This window comes from Salvelinus fontinalis, chromosome 40, assembly GCF_029448725.1.
Source record: "Salvelinus fontinalis isolate EN_2023a chromosome 40, ASM2944872v1, whole genome shotgun sequence".
Classification (NCBI taxonomy): domain Eukaryota; kingdom Metazoa; phylum Chordata; class Actinopteri; order Salmoniformes; family Salmonidae; genus Salvelinus; species Salvelinus fontinalis.
In genome coordinates this window covers 3523104-3540346 of record NC_074704.1, presented here as the reverse complement: position 1 = coordinate 3540346, position 17243 = coordinate 3523104, and the positions used below count along the sequence as shown (strand labels likewise).

At 45.2% G+C, this 17243-nt stretch overlaps 1 protein-coding gene across 3 annotated transcripts in view; it reads right to left on the bottom strand.

Moving 5' to 3' along the window:
- myh11a (myosin, heavy chain 11a, smooth muscle) overlaps positions 1-17243 on the bottom strand; it is a 40100-nt gene that overhangs the window by 1293 nt on the left and 21564 nt on the right. For 2 of the 3 annotated variants that reach the window (XM_055907762.1, XM_055907764.1), the window contains 35 exons: positions 16937-17029; positions 16653-16716; positions 15959-16057; positions 15385-15528; positions 14693-14788; positions 14397-14515; positions 14037-14189; positions 13648-13821; positions 13244-13417; positions 13014-13128; positions 12581-12774; positions 11808-11929; positions 11520-11589; positions 11145-11305; positions 10718-10826; positions 10460-10591; positions 9968-10174; positions 9660-9797; positions 9256-9379; positions 8776-8947; positions 8268-8480; positions 7854-7998; positions 7328-7534; positions 6976-7080; positions 6609-6761; positions 6029-6277; positions 5502-5714; positions 5044-5256; positions 4683-4844; positions 3946-4074; positions 3749-3837; positions 3268-3391; positions 2157-2282; positions 1815-2006; positions 1534-1706 (listed from right to left, as the gene is read on the bottom strand). In XM_055907762.1, coding sequence (XP_055763737.1) covers positions 1534-1706; positions 1815-2006; positions 2157-2282; positions 3268-3391; positions 3749-3837; positions 3946-4074; positions 4683-4844; positions 5044-5256; positions 5502-5714; positions 6029-6277; positions 6609-6761; positions 6976-7080; positions 7328-7534; positions 7854-7998; positions 8268-8480; positions 8776-8947; positions 9256-9379; positions 9660-9797; positions 9968-10174; positions 10460-10591; positions 10718-10826; positions 11145-11305; positions 11520-11589; positions 11808-11929; positions 12581-12774; positions 13014-13128; positions 13244-13417; positions 13648-13821; positions 14037-14189; positions 14397-14515; positions 14693-14788; positions 15385-15528; positions 15959-16057; positions 16653-16716; positions 16937-17029 — 5153 coding nt within the window. Of the gene's footprint in view, positions 1-1138; positions 1178-1533; positions 1707-1814; positions 2007-2156; positions 2283-3267; positions 3392-3748; positions 3838-3945; positions 4075-4682; positions 4845-5043; positions 5257-5501; positions 5715-6028; positions 6278-6608; positions 6762-6975; positions 7081-7327; positions 7535-7853; positions 7999-8267; positions 8481-8775; positions 8948-9255; positions 9380-9659; positions 9798-9967; positions 10175-10459; positions 10592-10717; positions 10827-11144; positions 11306-11519; positions 11590-11807; positions 11930-12580; positions 12775-13013; positions 13129-13243; positions 13418-13647; positions 13822-14036; positions 14190-14396; positions 14516-14692; positions 14789-15384; positions 15529-15958; positions 16058-16652; positions 16717-16936; positions 17030-17243 lie in introns of all 3 variants that reach the window. The other variant, XM_055907765.1, reaches the window with a different exon arrangement.

Here is a 17243-nt window from a genome sequence, read left to right as displayed (position 1 = left end):
AACGCAGACCGACAGACCGCACCGATGCAAGACACACAGACACAGGACACACATACAAACACACAGATGAGACGAGCTATGGGCAAGACCAGTCTAGGTTTCCTGGTAACCTCAGGACAATGTTGGAGGACTTTTTGTTCCCATTGTCTGCATATCACTCTGCCTTTATCTACCTTTTTGTTTTAACAAGTCAAAATGGATGTCTAACAATACCTAGCAGACAGGTGGTGATCGTCACTGTTAAAGTATTGACATCTTATTACAATAATAGTCCCACTTTAAACAATGTACAACTTATAAAGGCTTTATATAGCCTACATTAAGGCTTCATAAGCACTACATAAATACTTCACAAATCATCTGTGAGCGTATGTCATAATATAAATGGTGTATAAACATTTGGCAATTCACCCTACTCTGGTTGTCACGTCACCCTTTATACACTATTTATAGAGTATGACATGCTTATAGATGATTTATGAAGCCTTTATGTAGTTCTTATGAGGCCCTTTGCATGCTATATAAAGCCTTTATAAGTTGTACTTCATTTAAAGTGGGACCACAATGGCCTATTAAGTTCAAACTACATCATTTCATGTAACTTGTCTATTACGTTTTGTTAGACTTGGGTAAAAAAAAAAAAATGGCATCGCTGAAATGCAGAATGAGTGAGATGTTATAGTAACAGTAGGCACGCTGCACACCGGCCGGTTATATCTTTAACTCATTTGACTCCCGTCTAGACGAACACAAGTCTGTGTCCCAAAACTGTTTGTGCTGTATTGTCAACTCCGATGGTCACCGGAGACCATAGGATTTGGCAAGACAGCACAAACAGATCTGGAACCAGGCTAGACAGACACAGAGAAATGAGTTTGGTTTAGGGCAACTAAACCAAGCATGGAGAAAAATATGGTCACCAGTAGTAGAAAGACCACAATGGAAGTGCAATTCACTTTTCTTGCACTGTTTCAGACTATGAGCTCTATCAGAGGAGCTCCATTGAAGATATTGACCGATAAACCATATTTCACTCTTTCAGGCGGAGAAATGGCACAGTCAGTTGGACAAGAGTGCATGGGGGTAAGTTATGGAAAGTTAAAATGAAATGGTGATAAACTTCTGAACGCAGAGGTACCTGCTACGTTACTCCTTGGGTTCTGGGATTGGGTTGCCTCTGCAATAAAGATTCAAGAAAGGCTTTGATATCCAGAGGACTCACCATGGTTTTGGAAACAGATATACTGTAGTACAGTGTTCAACTTGTTATCTGCAAGCCCCAAAAGGGTACTTTATGCTCATTTGCCCTTTGGGAGAAGATTGAATTGTGGTTGGCGAATGGGTGAAATGTCAGTGTGGTTGTTGTAAATCTACTCAGTGTTATATATTGGACCTGCCTTGATTTGGGGTGGGATTATCCTTTTCTATCGAGTGATTTGAGCACAGTGAAACTACAGTACACAGGAGGGGTCAGGAGCAGGGACTCTTTCCAAAGACACCGCCCTGACTCTGGGGTCATGGGTCACACTGTACCTGAGTTTGCTCTTGAGGGAGTTGACCTCGCGGCTCATGGCATCGTTAGCCTCGGTGGACTCATCCAGCTCCCTCTGCAGCTTCCTGCGGGCAGCCGTGATGCGCTGAGACTCCTCCTCCGACTCCTCCAGCTGGCGCTTCAGCTGCTTCATCCGCGTGTTGCCCTTTTCTGCCTGGGGAGAGGAGAGGAGTATGGTGGGGGGGTTCATAAGAGTGTCATAACACTGTCATTAGCAGAAAGGAAGAAGAGGGTGTTCATATGGCATGACACAACAGTATACCTGTTCCTTGTACTGTTCGGCCTGTTTCCTCTCGTCCTCCACCTGGATCATCAGATCTTTCATCTTTTTGTCCTTCTGGCGCAGGCCCTTGGCTACGGCCTGCTTGTCTCTGCTCTCCTGCTCCACCTGCTCCTCCAACTGAGCCACCTTGGCCTCCAGGGCGGTGATGGATGACTTGAACTTGGACTTGACCTGGTCAGAGATGATAGAGACCGATAGCCCACAATTTAAACGCTACACTACACGCCCACTAAGATAGACCGGAAAGTAGGGACACTTAATATTTTCTCAATGGGGAGAAACCCTAGGTAGTCACATCTATGTAAATCTACTATCTCTGACCTGGTTCTCCATCTCCTGCAGTTTGGCCTTTAGGTCCTTGTTCTGCCTCTCCATCTGCTGCCGGGCGCTCTCGTTCTTCTGGGAGGTGGTGCGCTCGGTCTGCAGCTCATTGTTCAGCTGGTCCACCTGAGTGTGAAGAGTGGTCAAGATGTGGTCACTGACCCTGTGAGTTCAAAACTTGGTCACTGAGGGTTAAAGGTATGGTCAATGTACGTCCAAGAGGTGGTCAATGTGTGTCTAAGAGGTGGTCAATGAGGGTTGAAAGTGTAGTCAATGAGGGTTCAAAGCATGGTTGATTAAAGGTCAAGTTGTGGTTCTAGTGCAGGGCTGCCCAACCCTCTTCCTGGAGATTTCCTTATTTTTTTAATTTCACCTTTAACCAGGTAGGCCAGTTGAGAACAAGTTCTCATTTGCAACTGCGACCTGGCCAAGATAAAGCAAAGCAGTGTGACACAAACAACAGAGTTCCACATGGAATAAACAAGCGTACAGTCAATAACACAATAGAAAAAGTCTATATACAGTGTGCGCAAATGGCGTGAGGTGGTAAGGCAATAAATAGGCCATAGTAGCGAAGTAATTACAATTTAGCAAATTAACACTAGAGTGATAGATGAGCAGATGATGATGTGCAAGTAGAAATACTGGTGTGCAAAAAAGTAAATACAAAGAATATGGGGATGAGGTAGGTAGATTGGATGGGCTATTTACAGATGGGCTGTGTACAGCTGCAGCGATCGGTAAGCTGCTCAGATAGCTGATGTTTAAAGTTAGTGAGGGAGATAAGTCTCCAACTTCAGCGATTTATGCAACTCGTTCCAGTCATTGGCAGTCTACTGTCCTGTAGGTTTTTCAGTTCAACCATAATTTAGCATTTCTGATTCAGCTATTTAAGGTCTTGTTGAGCAGCTAATTAGTTGAATCAGGTGTGTTAAATTAGGGTTGGACTGAAAACTCACAGGATGGTAGATCTCCAGGAAGAGGGTTGGACTGAAAACCCACAGGATGGTAGAGATCCAGGAAGAGGGTTGGACAGCCCCGGTCTAGTGTGTTTAAGGTGTGGTCACAGTGTGTTTAAGGTCGTTAGGAGGAGGGATCCTGCCAGTCTAACCTGTTGAGTGCTCTTCCTCAATCTGTCGTTGAGGATCTCCATGTTACTGCTCTCTTCCTCCAGCTCCTCCTCCAGCTGGGAGATCTTAGCCTCCAAACGACGCTTTTCATCAGACAGGGCTGACCTGGAAACAGCACACAGGAAACAGTCAGTCACACAACGTTCCACTACACAATGTTTCAGTCACACAATGATCCACTACACCACCACACAATGTTTCAGTCACACAATGATCCACTACACCACCACACAATGTTTCAGTCACACAATGATCCACTACCCCACCACACAATGTTTCAGTCACACAACGTTCCACTAAACAATGTTTCAGTCACACAATGATCCACTACCCCACCATCTAATGCTGCGTTCAATTCACTGTTTCCAATTCATTCCACTCATTTGACTGTGGGAAAATGATGAAACAAGAGGCATTATAATGCTGTTAACATCACACTCCTTTAGTAAAGGTTCTACTTACTTTCCAGACGTGTTGCTGGCTAGTTCGTCGGCCAGCTCGTCCCGCTCAGACTCTGCTTGTTTCCGTGCCCTCTCAGCAGCAGCCAGCTCCTACACACACACACAATAGCATTCTGGTCAAAAGTAGTGCACTATATGGGAAATAGAGTGTTATTTCACACTTTGCCATGCTATCTACAGTGAGCCAGGCTACGTTACCTCCTGAATCTGCATGAGCTCAGCCTCCAGACTCTTGGCCTTCCTCTCGCTCTCCTTGGCCGTACCCAGCACCTCTTCTCTGGCTGCACGGGCATCTTCCAGTTCCCTCTGGAAGTCCTTCATCTGGGCCTGGAGATGGAATGACATAATTACATTATAAGGCATCATAAGGCTTTATAGGGTGTGATGGGTTCTGACTTCTAAACTTGGAATATCCTTGTTCATGGTACTGAGGGAGAGAGGGGAATGCAGAAAGTTTACATTCTGTCAGAACATGTTATTGACAGACATCAGTCTGGTACAAGTCAAGAGGACAGCTGTGAGTTGGGGAGGAGTGAGAAATTTGGGCAGAGGTCAGGTCAGATGAAGTGAGAAAGAACATGCATCACTAAAGTCCTGTCTAGCAACAGATATGTATTGGCTGTCCAGATGTGTAAGGAGGGGACTCAGCATATGAGGAAGGTTTAAATACCAGTGCTTGTGTAAATATGTCTTTTCAGCTGTCTGACCAATTGGGTGAATACACTTGGTTAGAGCTTTTCATAGGTTCTAAATAAAAAGAGAAAAACTAACAGGTGTTATGCAAAAGCCATAGCCAAACCTCACACTAGCTGGATTCATTTTACACCATGAATACTACATATGACTAAATAAGGAATAGGCTGTCATACTGCTACATGAACAGAAGTTTCACTGTAAGGTAATGTGTTACAGTATCATCGTTCGCTCCCACTCACCTGGATCTTGCGCAGCTGTTTGATGGCCTCGTCGCGTCCCTTGTTGGACATCTCAATCTGTCCCTCCAGGTCCTTCATATCTCCCTCCAGCTTCTTCTTGGCTGCTGCCGCCGTGGCTCTCTGCTTCCTCTCGTCCTCTAGCTCTGTCTCCAACTCACGCACCTGGGGAGCACACATACAGAAAGCGAAGGCTGAGTACACAACTCAATTCAGCAACATCATTTGTTGCTGTGAATGTGTGTCAGTATTGTGTAGCTCAAGAGTGGCTTGAACACCCTGGAGAGTTAATCCATGAACCTACTTATTTTCTGTGTAACAAAATGGTGTCTTTCCCTCTTTACAGTTTTTCTTCTTTCCCTACCTGCTTTATGAGCTGTCTCTTCTTCTCCTCTCCCATCTCGTCACGTCCCACCAGGTCCCTTTCGAACTGGGCCTTCAGGGCCTGCATGTTGACCTCCAGACGCAGCTTGGCGTCCTCTGCAGCCTGCAGCTCGTCCTCCAGCTCCTCCAGCTGGGTCTTCATCTCCTCCACCTGGGCCTCCAGCCCACGCTTCCCCTTCTCCAACTCATGGACCTACGGATGGGATGGAGGGGTGGGTGGGTGAGAAAAGGTTGTGGACATGACTGCCACCTATTGGTGGTTTAAGAATATTGCCATAAAAAAAAAAAAGTGATTAAACCTAGTCCTGGATTCAAAATCAGGCTCAATCTCCATGGAAAGAGGCTCCATTGAAAGATACTTTTAGTCCAGGACTAGGCTTGATCAGTATCTGGGAATCTGGCCCATAGATTCCAGAGAAGTTGATTGTCCAGACTCACACTCTTGCCCACGTCGTCCTTAGAGCTGACCAGGTCTTCCATCTCAGTCCTCAGGGACTTGTTGGCTCTCTCCAGCTCCTCCCTGCTGTCCTGGGCCTCCTCCAGAGCACGGGCCAGAGACAGGGCCTTGGTCTCCTTCTCCCTGGCCTCTGCCTCAGCACGGTCCCTCTCATCAGCATACTTACTGGAGATGGTCTTCTCCTCGGCCAACATCTGGAAGAAAGAGTGAAGTGGAGAAGTTCAGATGACTTTCAAGTCCAAATAAATTTGATTTCACTTACACGGCAGAGAAAGTAGTTAAAGAGAAGTCTTTTTTTGTTGTTGCATGGTTTAAGTAAATATTTTCTCCTTATTTACATTCTCCTACACCCTGTTTATCTTTAACATAACATACATCACAATTGCTTTGATTAGTGTCAGCATTTTGATATGTCTGTTGTACCAGCAGGCAAAACTGGTTGGTATTGCCTCATTTCCATCCTTATAATGTTATGTTGACCAGTTTTGCAGTTGGTTGGTTGACTGACCTGGTCGAACTTCTTCTGCTTCTTCTCCAGGTTGGAGACGATGGTCCTCTGGTTGTCCAGGTCCATGAGGATGTCCTCTAGCTCCTGCTGCAGACGGTTCTTGGTCTTCTCCAGCTTGTCGTAGGCAGAGGCCTTCTCCTCGAACTGGGTGTTGGACGCTTCCAGGTCTCTCTGAAGACGCTTCTTGCTCTCCTCCAGGAGCTCATTGTTGCCGGCCATTTCTTCTAGCTTCTTCTTGGAGTCTGACAGCTGGTGATACAAGCAAAATAGTGTAAACGAGTGAATAAATGTACTTTCTTCATGTTTTCATCATTTGTTCATTTAACTGTTATTTTACCAGGTTAGTTGACTGAGAACACCTTCTCATTTCCAGCTAGTCTTCATTTTAAGTGGATGCTGTATTTGACTGCCCCAATACGCTAACTCCGAATGACCACTACAATCTCTTGTTTTGGGAACATAACGTACAGGAAATGTCCACTTGAAATGGTAACAAGATGGATCTCTTCACATGCAGTATCCATCTCAATGAGGTTTTACCGTTTGACTCCAGTGTCTGACCCTGTGTGTGAACTCTGACCTGTATGTTGAGGGTGGACACGTGTCTCTCCACGTTCCTCTTGGCCTCCACCTCCTCCTCCAGCTGTTCCTGCAGACTGTTGCGGTCGTCCTCCATCTGACGCAGCTTCGTGGAGAACTGCAGCTTCTGACGGGTCTCCTCAGCCAGCAGCTCCTGAGGAGGGCAGAGACAAGGTCAAAGTTCAGTATCAAACGCCAACCAATGAGCAACAAGTTCTACATACAGGATATCATAAACCAGCATTGAACAACACAGAGCAGTTACGGTTAGTCCTTTTGGTAATATCTCACTTAAAATATACTTACAATGAAATGTTAGCTTGCATGAATATGCAGTACAGAATAAACAGGATGTATTGTGTGTGTACTTGTGTGTCTTGGACTTGGGCGCTGAGGGTGGAGACATCTTTGCTCAGCTTGATGTTCTTCCCCTCGGCTTCATTCAGGAGGTTGGTGACACTCTCTAGTTCAATCTGTGTAGAGAAAGAGATGGGATATGAGTCAGTATCTCATCTAGCTAGTGAAACTTGTCTTCTATATCTATGGACTGTTTCATCCATTCATCTATTGCATCGTGCGTCATTCTACGTAACTAATATCATTCTACAAAGAATAGGGTCCCTGTGTGTTCCAGCAGGTCCACATTTTTTATGAATTATGGCCATATGGGCTCTGTGTGATGATGTCATCATTGTGCGACCCCTCATCGTCGTCACTCACAGTGATCTTGGAGCAGCGCTCTCCCAACTCGCCCTTCTGCTTCTCGCTGTCGGTGAAGCGTGCCTGCAGCTCGTTCAGCTGACCTTCGACCTTCCTCTTCTTGTTCTCCACGTCCTGTTTGGCCGTGGTCAGGGAGCGCACTTCCACAGTCAGCTCCGACGTCTCCTTCTCCAGGGCCTGCTTGGCCTTGTCCAGGTTTGACTTCACCTGGGGGACACAGAGAGGAAGGGGATTCAACCAGTCAATGGAAATACTATATAATGTAGGTAGGCCCACACAGCATCTAATACATATGGATTTTTCCGTATCCTGAAACCAGAGTGCTAATACATAGAGCTTCCATAATAGAACAGTCAAATGTATCCTGTTCTGTAGAAGATGGATTCATGCACACATGAAGTTATCATATGCTTCAGAATGTAGTCAGTTAGAGTCACGTCAAATCTGGCCAGTGATGATGCTATACAATCAGATACAGAACTTTGGGCACATGAACAGGCCTAGTAGTGTAGCTACATTTCCTTACCCGTTTGGACTGCTCCAGCTGCTCTGTGAGCTCCTCTACAGCCTGGGTGTGTTTCTGTCTCATCTCCTGCACCTGGGCCTCGTGGGTCTGACCCTCGTCGTCCATGGCCTTCTTCAACAGGGTCACCTCCTGTTCTCTCTTCGCCCTGCAGAGATGAGAGGATGAATGGATGGGTGAATGGATGGATGGATGGATGGGTGGGTGAGTGAGTGAGTGAGTGGACAGATGATGAATTGCATGATTGATTGAATAGACCAAGTACTACCCTAGACTGTATGAATATACAGACAAATGACCAAATGGCTACGTTCCAATGTCCATACTAGCCTTCACTAAGAATATATTGCTTCATACTAAGTGGTATGCCAGAGTTGGTATTTTAGGACAGAGCCACTATCTAGTATTTGTACTCACCGGAGCTCCTGCTGGGTAGCGGTGCTGTCAAGTGTATCCTCCAGCTCAGACTTGAGGGCCTCCAGCTCCTCTCCCAGGTCCCTCCTGGCCTTCTCAGTCTTGTTCCTGGCCTGGCGCTCTGAGTCCAGGTCCTCCTGAAGGTCTGAGATGTGGCCCTCCAGCTCCCGGATCTTCTTTAGGGCATTGTTCTTCTGGGCCATCTCGTCCTCTAGCCTAGGGGGAAAAGGTGAACATTGTTTATATGTTGTTTATACGTTGTTTGTGGATGATTTCAAGATAAGACATCACTAATAAAAGAAGGCGTATTCTGAGCTGATGCTAATATCAACAGATGGCACTGTTACATTTGGTGCTGTGTTTTAGAGGTCATATACAAGTGTAATGTGGACTTTATCACAGTATAATGTGAGGATCTATAAAATAACTGAAGGGGGCTCAAAAGGAAAGAATAATGAAAAGTGGCACAATTACAAAAAATAAATGTCAAAATCCAGTGTTTGGTGCCCACCTGGCCAGAGCAGCCTGTAGCTCCTCCTCCTTCTTAGCCAGCTGGGCTTTGAGCTCAGCGATCTGGGCCAGCAGGTCGGCTATCTGCTCCTGGAGGTCGTTAGACTCCGCCTCCAGCTTACGCTTTGCTTTGTCCAGCTCCTGCCGACCCTTCTCCTCCTTCTTCAGACGGACTAGAGGACAAAATATAAAGAAATTTATGGAAGGTTACTCTGTGGATGAAGATGTGTGTAGTGGCTGAATAGCTTCAATACATTCTTCTGACAAACTTCAGGACAACACAGATTGGTTACGATATAGGATGCTCCTGTATTGATATGGCTAGGAGTTTTTCCTGGTCAGGTCACATGGTCAGGAAAACCCCCAAAGCCACTATTTGTACGGACAAAGATGTGCATTGTTGCTTGATAACTGAATAGGTGTGGTATCCATAGAGAGTGGTTTATTTGATTTCTGGATGGGGTGAAAGATTGATACGAACCCTCAAGTTCAGAGATCATCGACTCGTGTTTGTTTTTGAGCTTGGTCAGGTTTTTGGACTTCTCTTCCTCCTCTGCCAGGTTGGAGCTGAAATCTGCTAGCCTCTCTTCCATTAGTTTCCTCTCCTAAAACAGGGTAAACACACAGTGTAAATCCTAAATGTCATAACCCTGCTTTCATCAAATGCCGATTGAGTGGACCAATGGAAAACAGGATCAACTGTCATGATCAAATCTTCATTGGACCCATGGGCCCAGAGACTTGACAATGCTGCTTTTACGATGCTTGAGACATTTGGTAACTGACACACTAGTCTCTCTTGATAGACGAAAACACTCAAATGTTCCTTTAATAGCCTTGACAATATGTCTCATATGACGCCTGAGACGTGGTCCTATAACTGACCTTTAACAGTTTGGTGTTGTGGTCCTCCATCACCAAGACATCGTCCTCTAACTTCTTGATCTTGCCTTCACATGCTACCTTCTCCAGCTGCAGCTTCTGACGGGCATCCTCCTCCTCCTCCAGATGCTCCTCCAGGTCCTAAAAACAAACCAAGAACAACTGCCAGACTTAGGATTCAAACCAGCAACCCTCTAACCTACCGCTGTGACTTAACATGACTGGGACAAGCCTAAGCAACACACACCCCAAACTAAAACTAAAAAATACAAAGTCAAGGTGAAAGACATAGAAGGAAAGGAAAAGCAAACCTGCATCTGTTGCTGCATCTTTTTCTTGTCCACCTGCAGGGCCTGAGCGCGGTCCTCCTCCTCTTCCAATCTGGCCTCCATTTCATGGAGGATCTCCTCCAGCTCCTGCTTCTTAGCGGCCAGACGCACCCTCATCTCTTCCGCCTCTGCATACAGCTCGGTCTCAGCCTGCAGCTGCTCCTGCAGTGCGTTCCTCTCCTCCATAATCTGGATAAAGGAGGAGCCAGAGAAAAAGCAAAGAGCTGAATAGAAAGAAAAGTGTAGGGGGCCCAGCACACAACCCTGTGATACACCAAACTTTCAAGTTTTAATGTTTTTATTTCATAACACTTATGTAAATGCCAATAATTTTGTTTTGAGGCAATGAAAGTGGTGAAAAGGTCTACAATAGTAATTTAATTCAAACAAATATCTGAAAAATGGCAACATAACCCCTACAAAGATTATGGAAAGCACATAGTGTGTTCCTGGCTAATGGTTCCCTATACATACTATTGTTTGTTTCAGGGTGATCTCCTTCAGCTCTGATTCGTACTTCACAGCAGACTCCTTGGCCTTCTGCAGCTCCTCGTCCTTCAGGCCCATCTCCTCCTCCTGGCGGGTCACTTGCAACAGAGGCTTGACCTGCAGGTCAGGATGACATGGTCAACACTGCATCCGCCACCAAAGTCTATATCTGATATCCTTGGTAAGTAGGACAGACATCAATTAATGGAATGTGTTGAATAATTCATGTTGTTGAAACTCTACCTTGGTGAAGAGTCTCCACCACTGCCAGTTCCTGAGTTTGAGGTAGGCAGCACAGTTCCTCTGAATCACCTTCATGGCCATCAGTTGCTGCTGTCTCTTAGCAAAGGCCCTGTTAGAACACAGGAGCGGAACCAACATTGACCGCTGTAATGGAGCATTTATTGGCTCATAAAAGCCATTTTTCACTGATTCAGTTTCAATTGTGGACAGTGCTAATAACAGCATACATAGTGGCACTTTCGGAACCAGAATCCAAAAAATAGAACAAACGTCTGTCCTGGGAACATTACATTGCGACGTCCCCTGGACTTTCGCTAACATTTAGCGGACGTTCCCAGGACAAAATGTTGTTAGCTGGGTAGAATTGATATATAGACTGAGGGCTTTATTGTATTAAAGCATTGTCAACACTGAGGCCATTGCTCACTTTCTGGCCAGGAAACCTCTAGCCTGGGACTGGAAGGCGATAATGACCACCGTAATCTTCAGATCTCTCTCCTCCTCGAGCTGGGCCAACACGCCGGTACGGAAGAAGATCTTACTCTGACCAATGCGGTACAAGTTGGGGTCCAGATCCAGGTGCTTAATCTACAGAACCAGGAAATGGGACAGGAAAGGAATGTGAGAAAAGGGCAATTGAGCTTGGTATGTTGCAGAGTTGGTACCAACTTGGTTTCTATCTTGGTACTTGGTGTCTCGTCTTGGTAGAATTCCAGAGAAGAGAATATGTAAGGCTGTTTTTATAGACTTGATATGATAAAAGTCCTGATGCTAGGATTTGGAAATGGCTCCACTTTCTTACCATGAGACCACACGCCTGTTTGCCATCCATGAACCCCTTGGGAATAGCACTAGCCGCCAGGATCTCGTAACTGTAGAGTGAAAATATTGAGACAGAGACAAAGTCTGATTTAAGAGAAATGTTTACCACAGGCTATGTTTGATACATGCCAATGTTGAATGCACTGGATAGCAGGCAATAGTATAGCCTGGTTAAACCAGACTGAACGGTGAAACCATGGTGAGCGACAGTGTCCAGGCTGGTTTAACCAGGCTAAGGCAACAGATTCTTCCATTCAAGTCTACTCACCGCTGACGGAACTCCTGGAAGAGGATTCGGTTGGGGAATCCTTGCCGGCAGATACGGATGCCCTCCAACACACCGTTGCACTTCAGCTGATCCAAGACCAGGTTGGCGTCCAGTTTCCCCGCCTGAGGACAACGGGTCAGGATCAATGAATATTACATTACATTTAAGTCATTTTGTAATATGATTACATATTGTATACAGACATCATCAATTTGTTACAGATACCCAAGCATAGCAAACACTAAAGTAAAGGCGAGATTATTTACGGCTCCTTACCTTACGAATAGAAATAAGTACAAAGTTATTCTTTAGATTTGTTCTAAAAAGGTTAAGGTTGAAAGTGAAAAAGTAAAAAAAGCAGTTGGAGAAGAAAATACTTTACACTCCTTCACAACTGGGGGAGGAAACACTTCATTCCATTCAAATGTCCTAAATTGCCTTTATCAGACAAACAGGGCGTCTTGCCGCAAATCTAATATGGTATTTTTTCCCATTTTATAGAAGGAGTTGCTTGCACCTCTCCTCTGCATCAACAAACAAGTACACTTCAAAAGGAATGGCCCTACAAGGGGAACAATAGTGGACTGAGGTAGGCTGGAATTGAATCAAATAGAATTAAAATTGAATCAAGTGGATTTCTTCACTCCACTTAGACACTGGCAACAGGGTGAAGGGAACCTCCCTCGACTTGCAGCCTAATAGACATTATTCACAGCTGAACGGTCTATTGAACAATGGCCACATTGTGAATAATGTCTATGCCTAGTGCCTACCCTCTTCTCGTGGTTAGGGATGATACATCTGACAAAGTTGGGCTGGGTGTTGTGCAGCGTGGTCATGAGCTTGGCCAGGGACTCCTTGTAGAGCTGACCCACGGTCCGGAACATGCCCTTCTTGGTCTTGGAGCCGCTGGGCATGGAGCTGTCGGACATCTTGGCCATGGTCTCCAGGCCCACCACGCGGTCCGCTGAGGTACATTATGACAGAGAGGGGGTTTGTTTCAGGATTTGGGTTAGGACACGGGCAGCCTGTATGCCGAACATGACACCAGTTGGCTAATCATTGAATAGATCTGGTTACCACGCTTAGTTGGCAATATTGTCAATCCGAGCTAGTCACACAAAATGAAAGGGTATATGTATCCATCTTGAGACTCCATCTCGATGCTAAAAAGGCAACTACTAACTGGAGTCCAGGGGGACTTACCATCTTTCCAGAGATCCTGGATAAATGTGTTGGACGAGCTGTTAAGCAGTGCTATGACGTTGTCGTTGAGAGGGTCCATGTTCTTTGTCAACCAATTATCAGCATTGTAGTCCACCTACAGGCAAAACACCACACGTCTTATATTTGTATGTGATCCCTGTGGGAAATGAACTCACAACCTTGTCCCTCTTACTGAACCACACAGCACCACAAAAATGATAGATACACACCTTTCCAGCATAGTGGTGCACAGAGAACTCTGTCTTGCTCTTCAGCTGTTTGGGTTTGCTGAACTTGATGTGGCTGGCCTGGGTGTTCATGAGTTTCTCCACGAAGGAGATGTCTGTAGCTTTGGGGAACCAGCACTCCTCATCCAACAGGGCCAGAATACCAGGAGGATTGTTCTGTGGAGAAAACATAACTCAAATAAATATTTTCCTGGTTCCTTAATATATCTAGGAAAGGTTTCCAGGACACAGATTAAGCCTACCACTGAACTAAAAAGCTCTTTCAATGTAGAATCTACCCTGAGAATGGTATTTAGTCAAGGACTAGTCTTAATCTGTATCTATTTAATGTCTTGAATGCATACATTTTACACCTAAAGAGTGTTTTTTACAGTCTTCCCACTCACCGGCCTCTCAATGAGCTCAATGCAGGGCTGCAGGTCCAGGCCGAAGTCGATGAAGCTCCACTCGATGCCCTCCCTCTGGTACTCCTCCTGCTCCAGGACGAACATGGTGTGGTTGAACAGCTGCTGCAGCCTCTCGTTGGTGTAGTTGATGCACAGCTGCTCAAACGAGTTATCCTGCAAGAGAAGGGAGAGAAGAAGAATTTGAGTTTTCACTAAAGACAGTTTGGTGTGCCGCAGGGTTGTGTATTAGGCCCCCAAGTATTTTCCTTCATCTTAATACAACTTATTAGCTCAGCTTTGACGTAGCATGTGGCCCAAGTCTTATCCAAGATATCGTACATACATCCCTATGAATCCTTCCATGCAATCATATGAATCCCCTCACTCACCTCAAAGATCTCAAAGCCAGCGATGTCGAGGATGCCCAAGAAGGATGCTCCCTGGCGTTTGGTTTTGTCCAGAGCCTTGTTGACCCTAGCTAGCAGCCAGCGGAACAGACGCTCGTACATAGCCTTGGCCAAGGCCTCGATGGCAAAGTCAGCCTGGAGGAAACAGAATAAAATATGGATAACTGAAAACTAAACATAGTTTAAAACGGTCTCAAATTCAGCCCAGCAGTATGGCCTATTCCTGGACCAAAAAACAGTGGAGATTCTCCTTTGAATATGTTTTTTAGTCCAGGCGATAAAATCTGAGTCTGGGAAACAGGCAAGCAGGTCTGAATTTCAGCCTGCCAAAGCAACATGTACCTGCTCTTTGGTCTGGGCCTTCTGCACCACCTCTCTGCCCACTTTGATGCGAGGTGTGAGGATGGCTCTGGTGAAGTCTACCACGTTGATTCCCTGGAGGTGGCACACCTTCTGAGCCGCTGGAGAGGTAAGAAACAAAGACCCAGAAAGAAAGTAGATGTGATATTGTCCTACACATTAATAACATACAGCGTGTACTACATTTAATATAAGTGGCATAATACATACCATGTCAAATAACAACATAATATATACATAACTTGTGCACTATCTGCCATCTCATGTCCTCCTCTAACCTGTGTTGTCAGGCATGGTGGCCTGCTCCTGGTTCCTCTCCTTCTTGAACTCTATGTTTCCCAACTGCAGGACCGTGGAGCACACCTTCAGGATGCCTAGAGGACACAGACAGCACAGAGAGTACAGGTCAATTACAGTAAGTACAGGGACAAATCAAAACGGCAGCCATTACCTGCCATATTCTATGCCTTGTCAGCCTAGCAGGTCAGTCACCATTAGCGATCTAAGATCTGCACACCTAGTTTACTGTGTCTAATGTATTTGACGTGCTGATGTAGGGCCACCGGGTTATCCTGACCATGTGATCTTGAAGAAAAAACCCTAGACCCAAGTCATAGCCTGGTTATTCCTGAAAGTTATATCATATAATATATACAGTATGGTGTAACCGCCGTAGTAATGAAGAGTTTGTTGTGATTGTTATAGAATGGCCCTGCCTACCTATCCCCTCATCCTCATTGAGGCCCATGCTATGCATGGTCTCATGCAGGACTTATTAAGGTGATTGAATAATGTATTGATGTATCAATTCATTTATTAGTTGATTCAATTAATGAATAGGTTGATTGATTGATCAACTACCTATCTTCTTGTTCTCTGTGACGCCCATGATGTTCATGGCCACATGTAGGACTTTTTGTGGTGATTTGTTGATTTGATAAATGGATTCATGTATTGGTTGATACAGTACCTGTCCTCTCTTCCTCAGTGATACCCATGATGTTCATGGCCTCCATGGTCTCCTCGTACATCTCGTCGTCCTGCTGGCCCGAGATCGAGACATGGCCCGCAATCAGGAAACGGTAGGCGCTGAAGTTCTCCAGCAGAAGCTCCTCTGGAATGACAATGATTCAGTGTGTTCAATTAGGGCCGTTCTAGAAATTCTAGCTCTACGTTCAATCACGTACAGGAGCACATCTGGAAGAACAACGGTTGAGGGTTTTCATTGATGGAGTGGAGAGTTCTAGAAATTCGAGCTCTGTATTATCAAGAAATAATCATATTTGATTGTGTACAGAATGATTCTGCTTCTGGTTGTCTGGGGTCAATGAGATGAAAAGTGGGACTTCCACAACTGCCTGTCCTGCAGTAAAGATTAAATCGCCTACTCTCCTCCACCATGACAATCATCAGGTTGATCAGGAACCCTGATCTAAATCTAAAATGGCACCCTATTCCCTACAGAGTGCACTACTTTTGACCAGAGCTCTATGGACCCTGGTCAAATGTAATGCACTACATAGGGAACACAACCCAGATCTTACCGCGTAGCTTGTCCTTGACCCCAGCCACCATGTAGTAGAAGATGTGGAAGGCTCTCTCGGTCTTGGCCTGTCTGATACAACGAGACTTCTCCAGCAGGTCTGAGAACAGCCGTTAAGGATATACATTCTAATGATCTGGATGGAGTTTCAAGTTTAAGCGAGGAAAACAGTCCAAAGAAAGTTATTTACAAACAAGCTCGTCTACTAGATGGCACTGGAGCTTCATCGTCTCAATTTCTGATACGTTCTTGGAAACCTGTATGTGATAACATGGATGGTTCAGCAACTTGTAACTACAGTATGTATGAACCTTTACAAATAGGGCTCTGCGCCAAAACATCATGACCCAAATACACAATTCCAACCTAAACATTTCTTATCTCATCATTCCATTCCATGGGAACTTAAAGAGTTGTTGGAGTGACAGCACTTTTTAGACTCTGTCATTGTGCAGATGCCAACGACCTCCCCAGTGTTTACCGTCGGTCACAGGAGAACCCATGACACTTCTAACAGGAATGTGTCAACAGTCCAATACCGCAGGTTTGGGTCTGGGTTCATGTTTACTGTTCAAACACAGAAGTCACGGGAGCTTTTGTAGCCGTTTTCCCAGGGTAGTGAACACAAAAAACAGCTTTTCTGAACCTGGGTCCCCCAGTTTAGAGTTACAGTATGTAACACTGTGTAAGGATACAGGTTTCAATGTTGGCTCCGACGATGTAGCCAGTCACGTCAAAGTTGATGCGGATGAATTTCCCCTAAAGGGAGCAGGTACACCAGGATTACAGTAGGTCATATGTTACACAATGAGGTACAGTATACATCCAACTGTCAGATGAATGTTAAATAACACAAAAAAGATATGCATCACTATGCAAATTACACGAGTTTGAATTCATGAATGAAAAGTGGACACTACTCTGTGACCCACTCAAATACTTTAGGCCTACTTCCTGCATCTGCGAAAGGTGAACTCACAAATCGTGAAGAGTTGTCATTTTTGATGGTCTTGGCGTTCCCGAAGGCCTCCAGGATAGGGTTAGCCTGCAGAAGCTGCTTTTCCAGCTCCCCCTGGACATAACAACGTCATGACAAACATTAAACTACATCTGGGACATTCATTTGTGAATAGAATAGTCAAATAAAGGCTGGAACTGCAGCACAAGCCCTATGAAAGTCAATTGAAAAAAATAACATTTTCTAAAGATAGAAAGAACAGAAAGAAATAGATCCTAAACAACAAACCCAGTTGTTTTCAACAGTTTCGACTCCTATATCATCATCT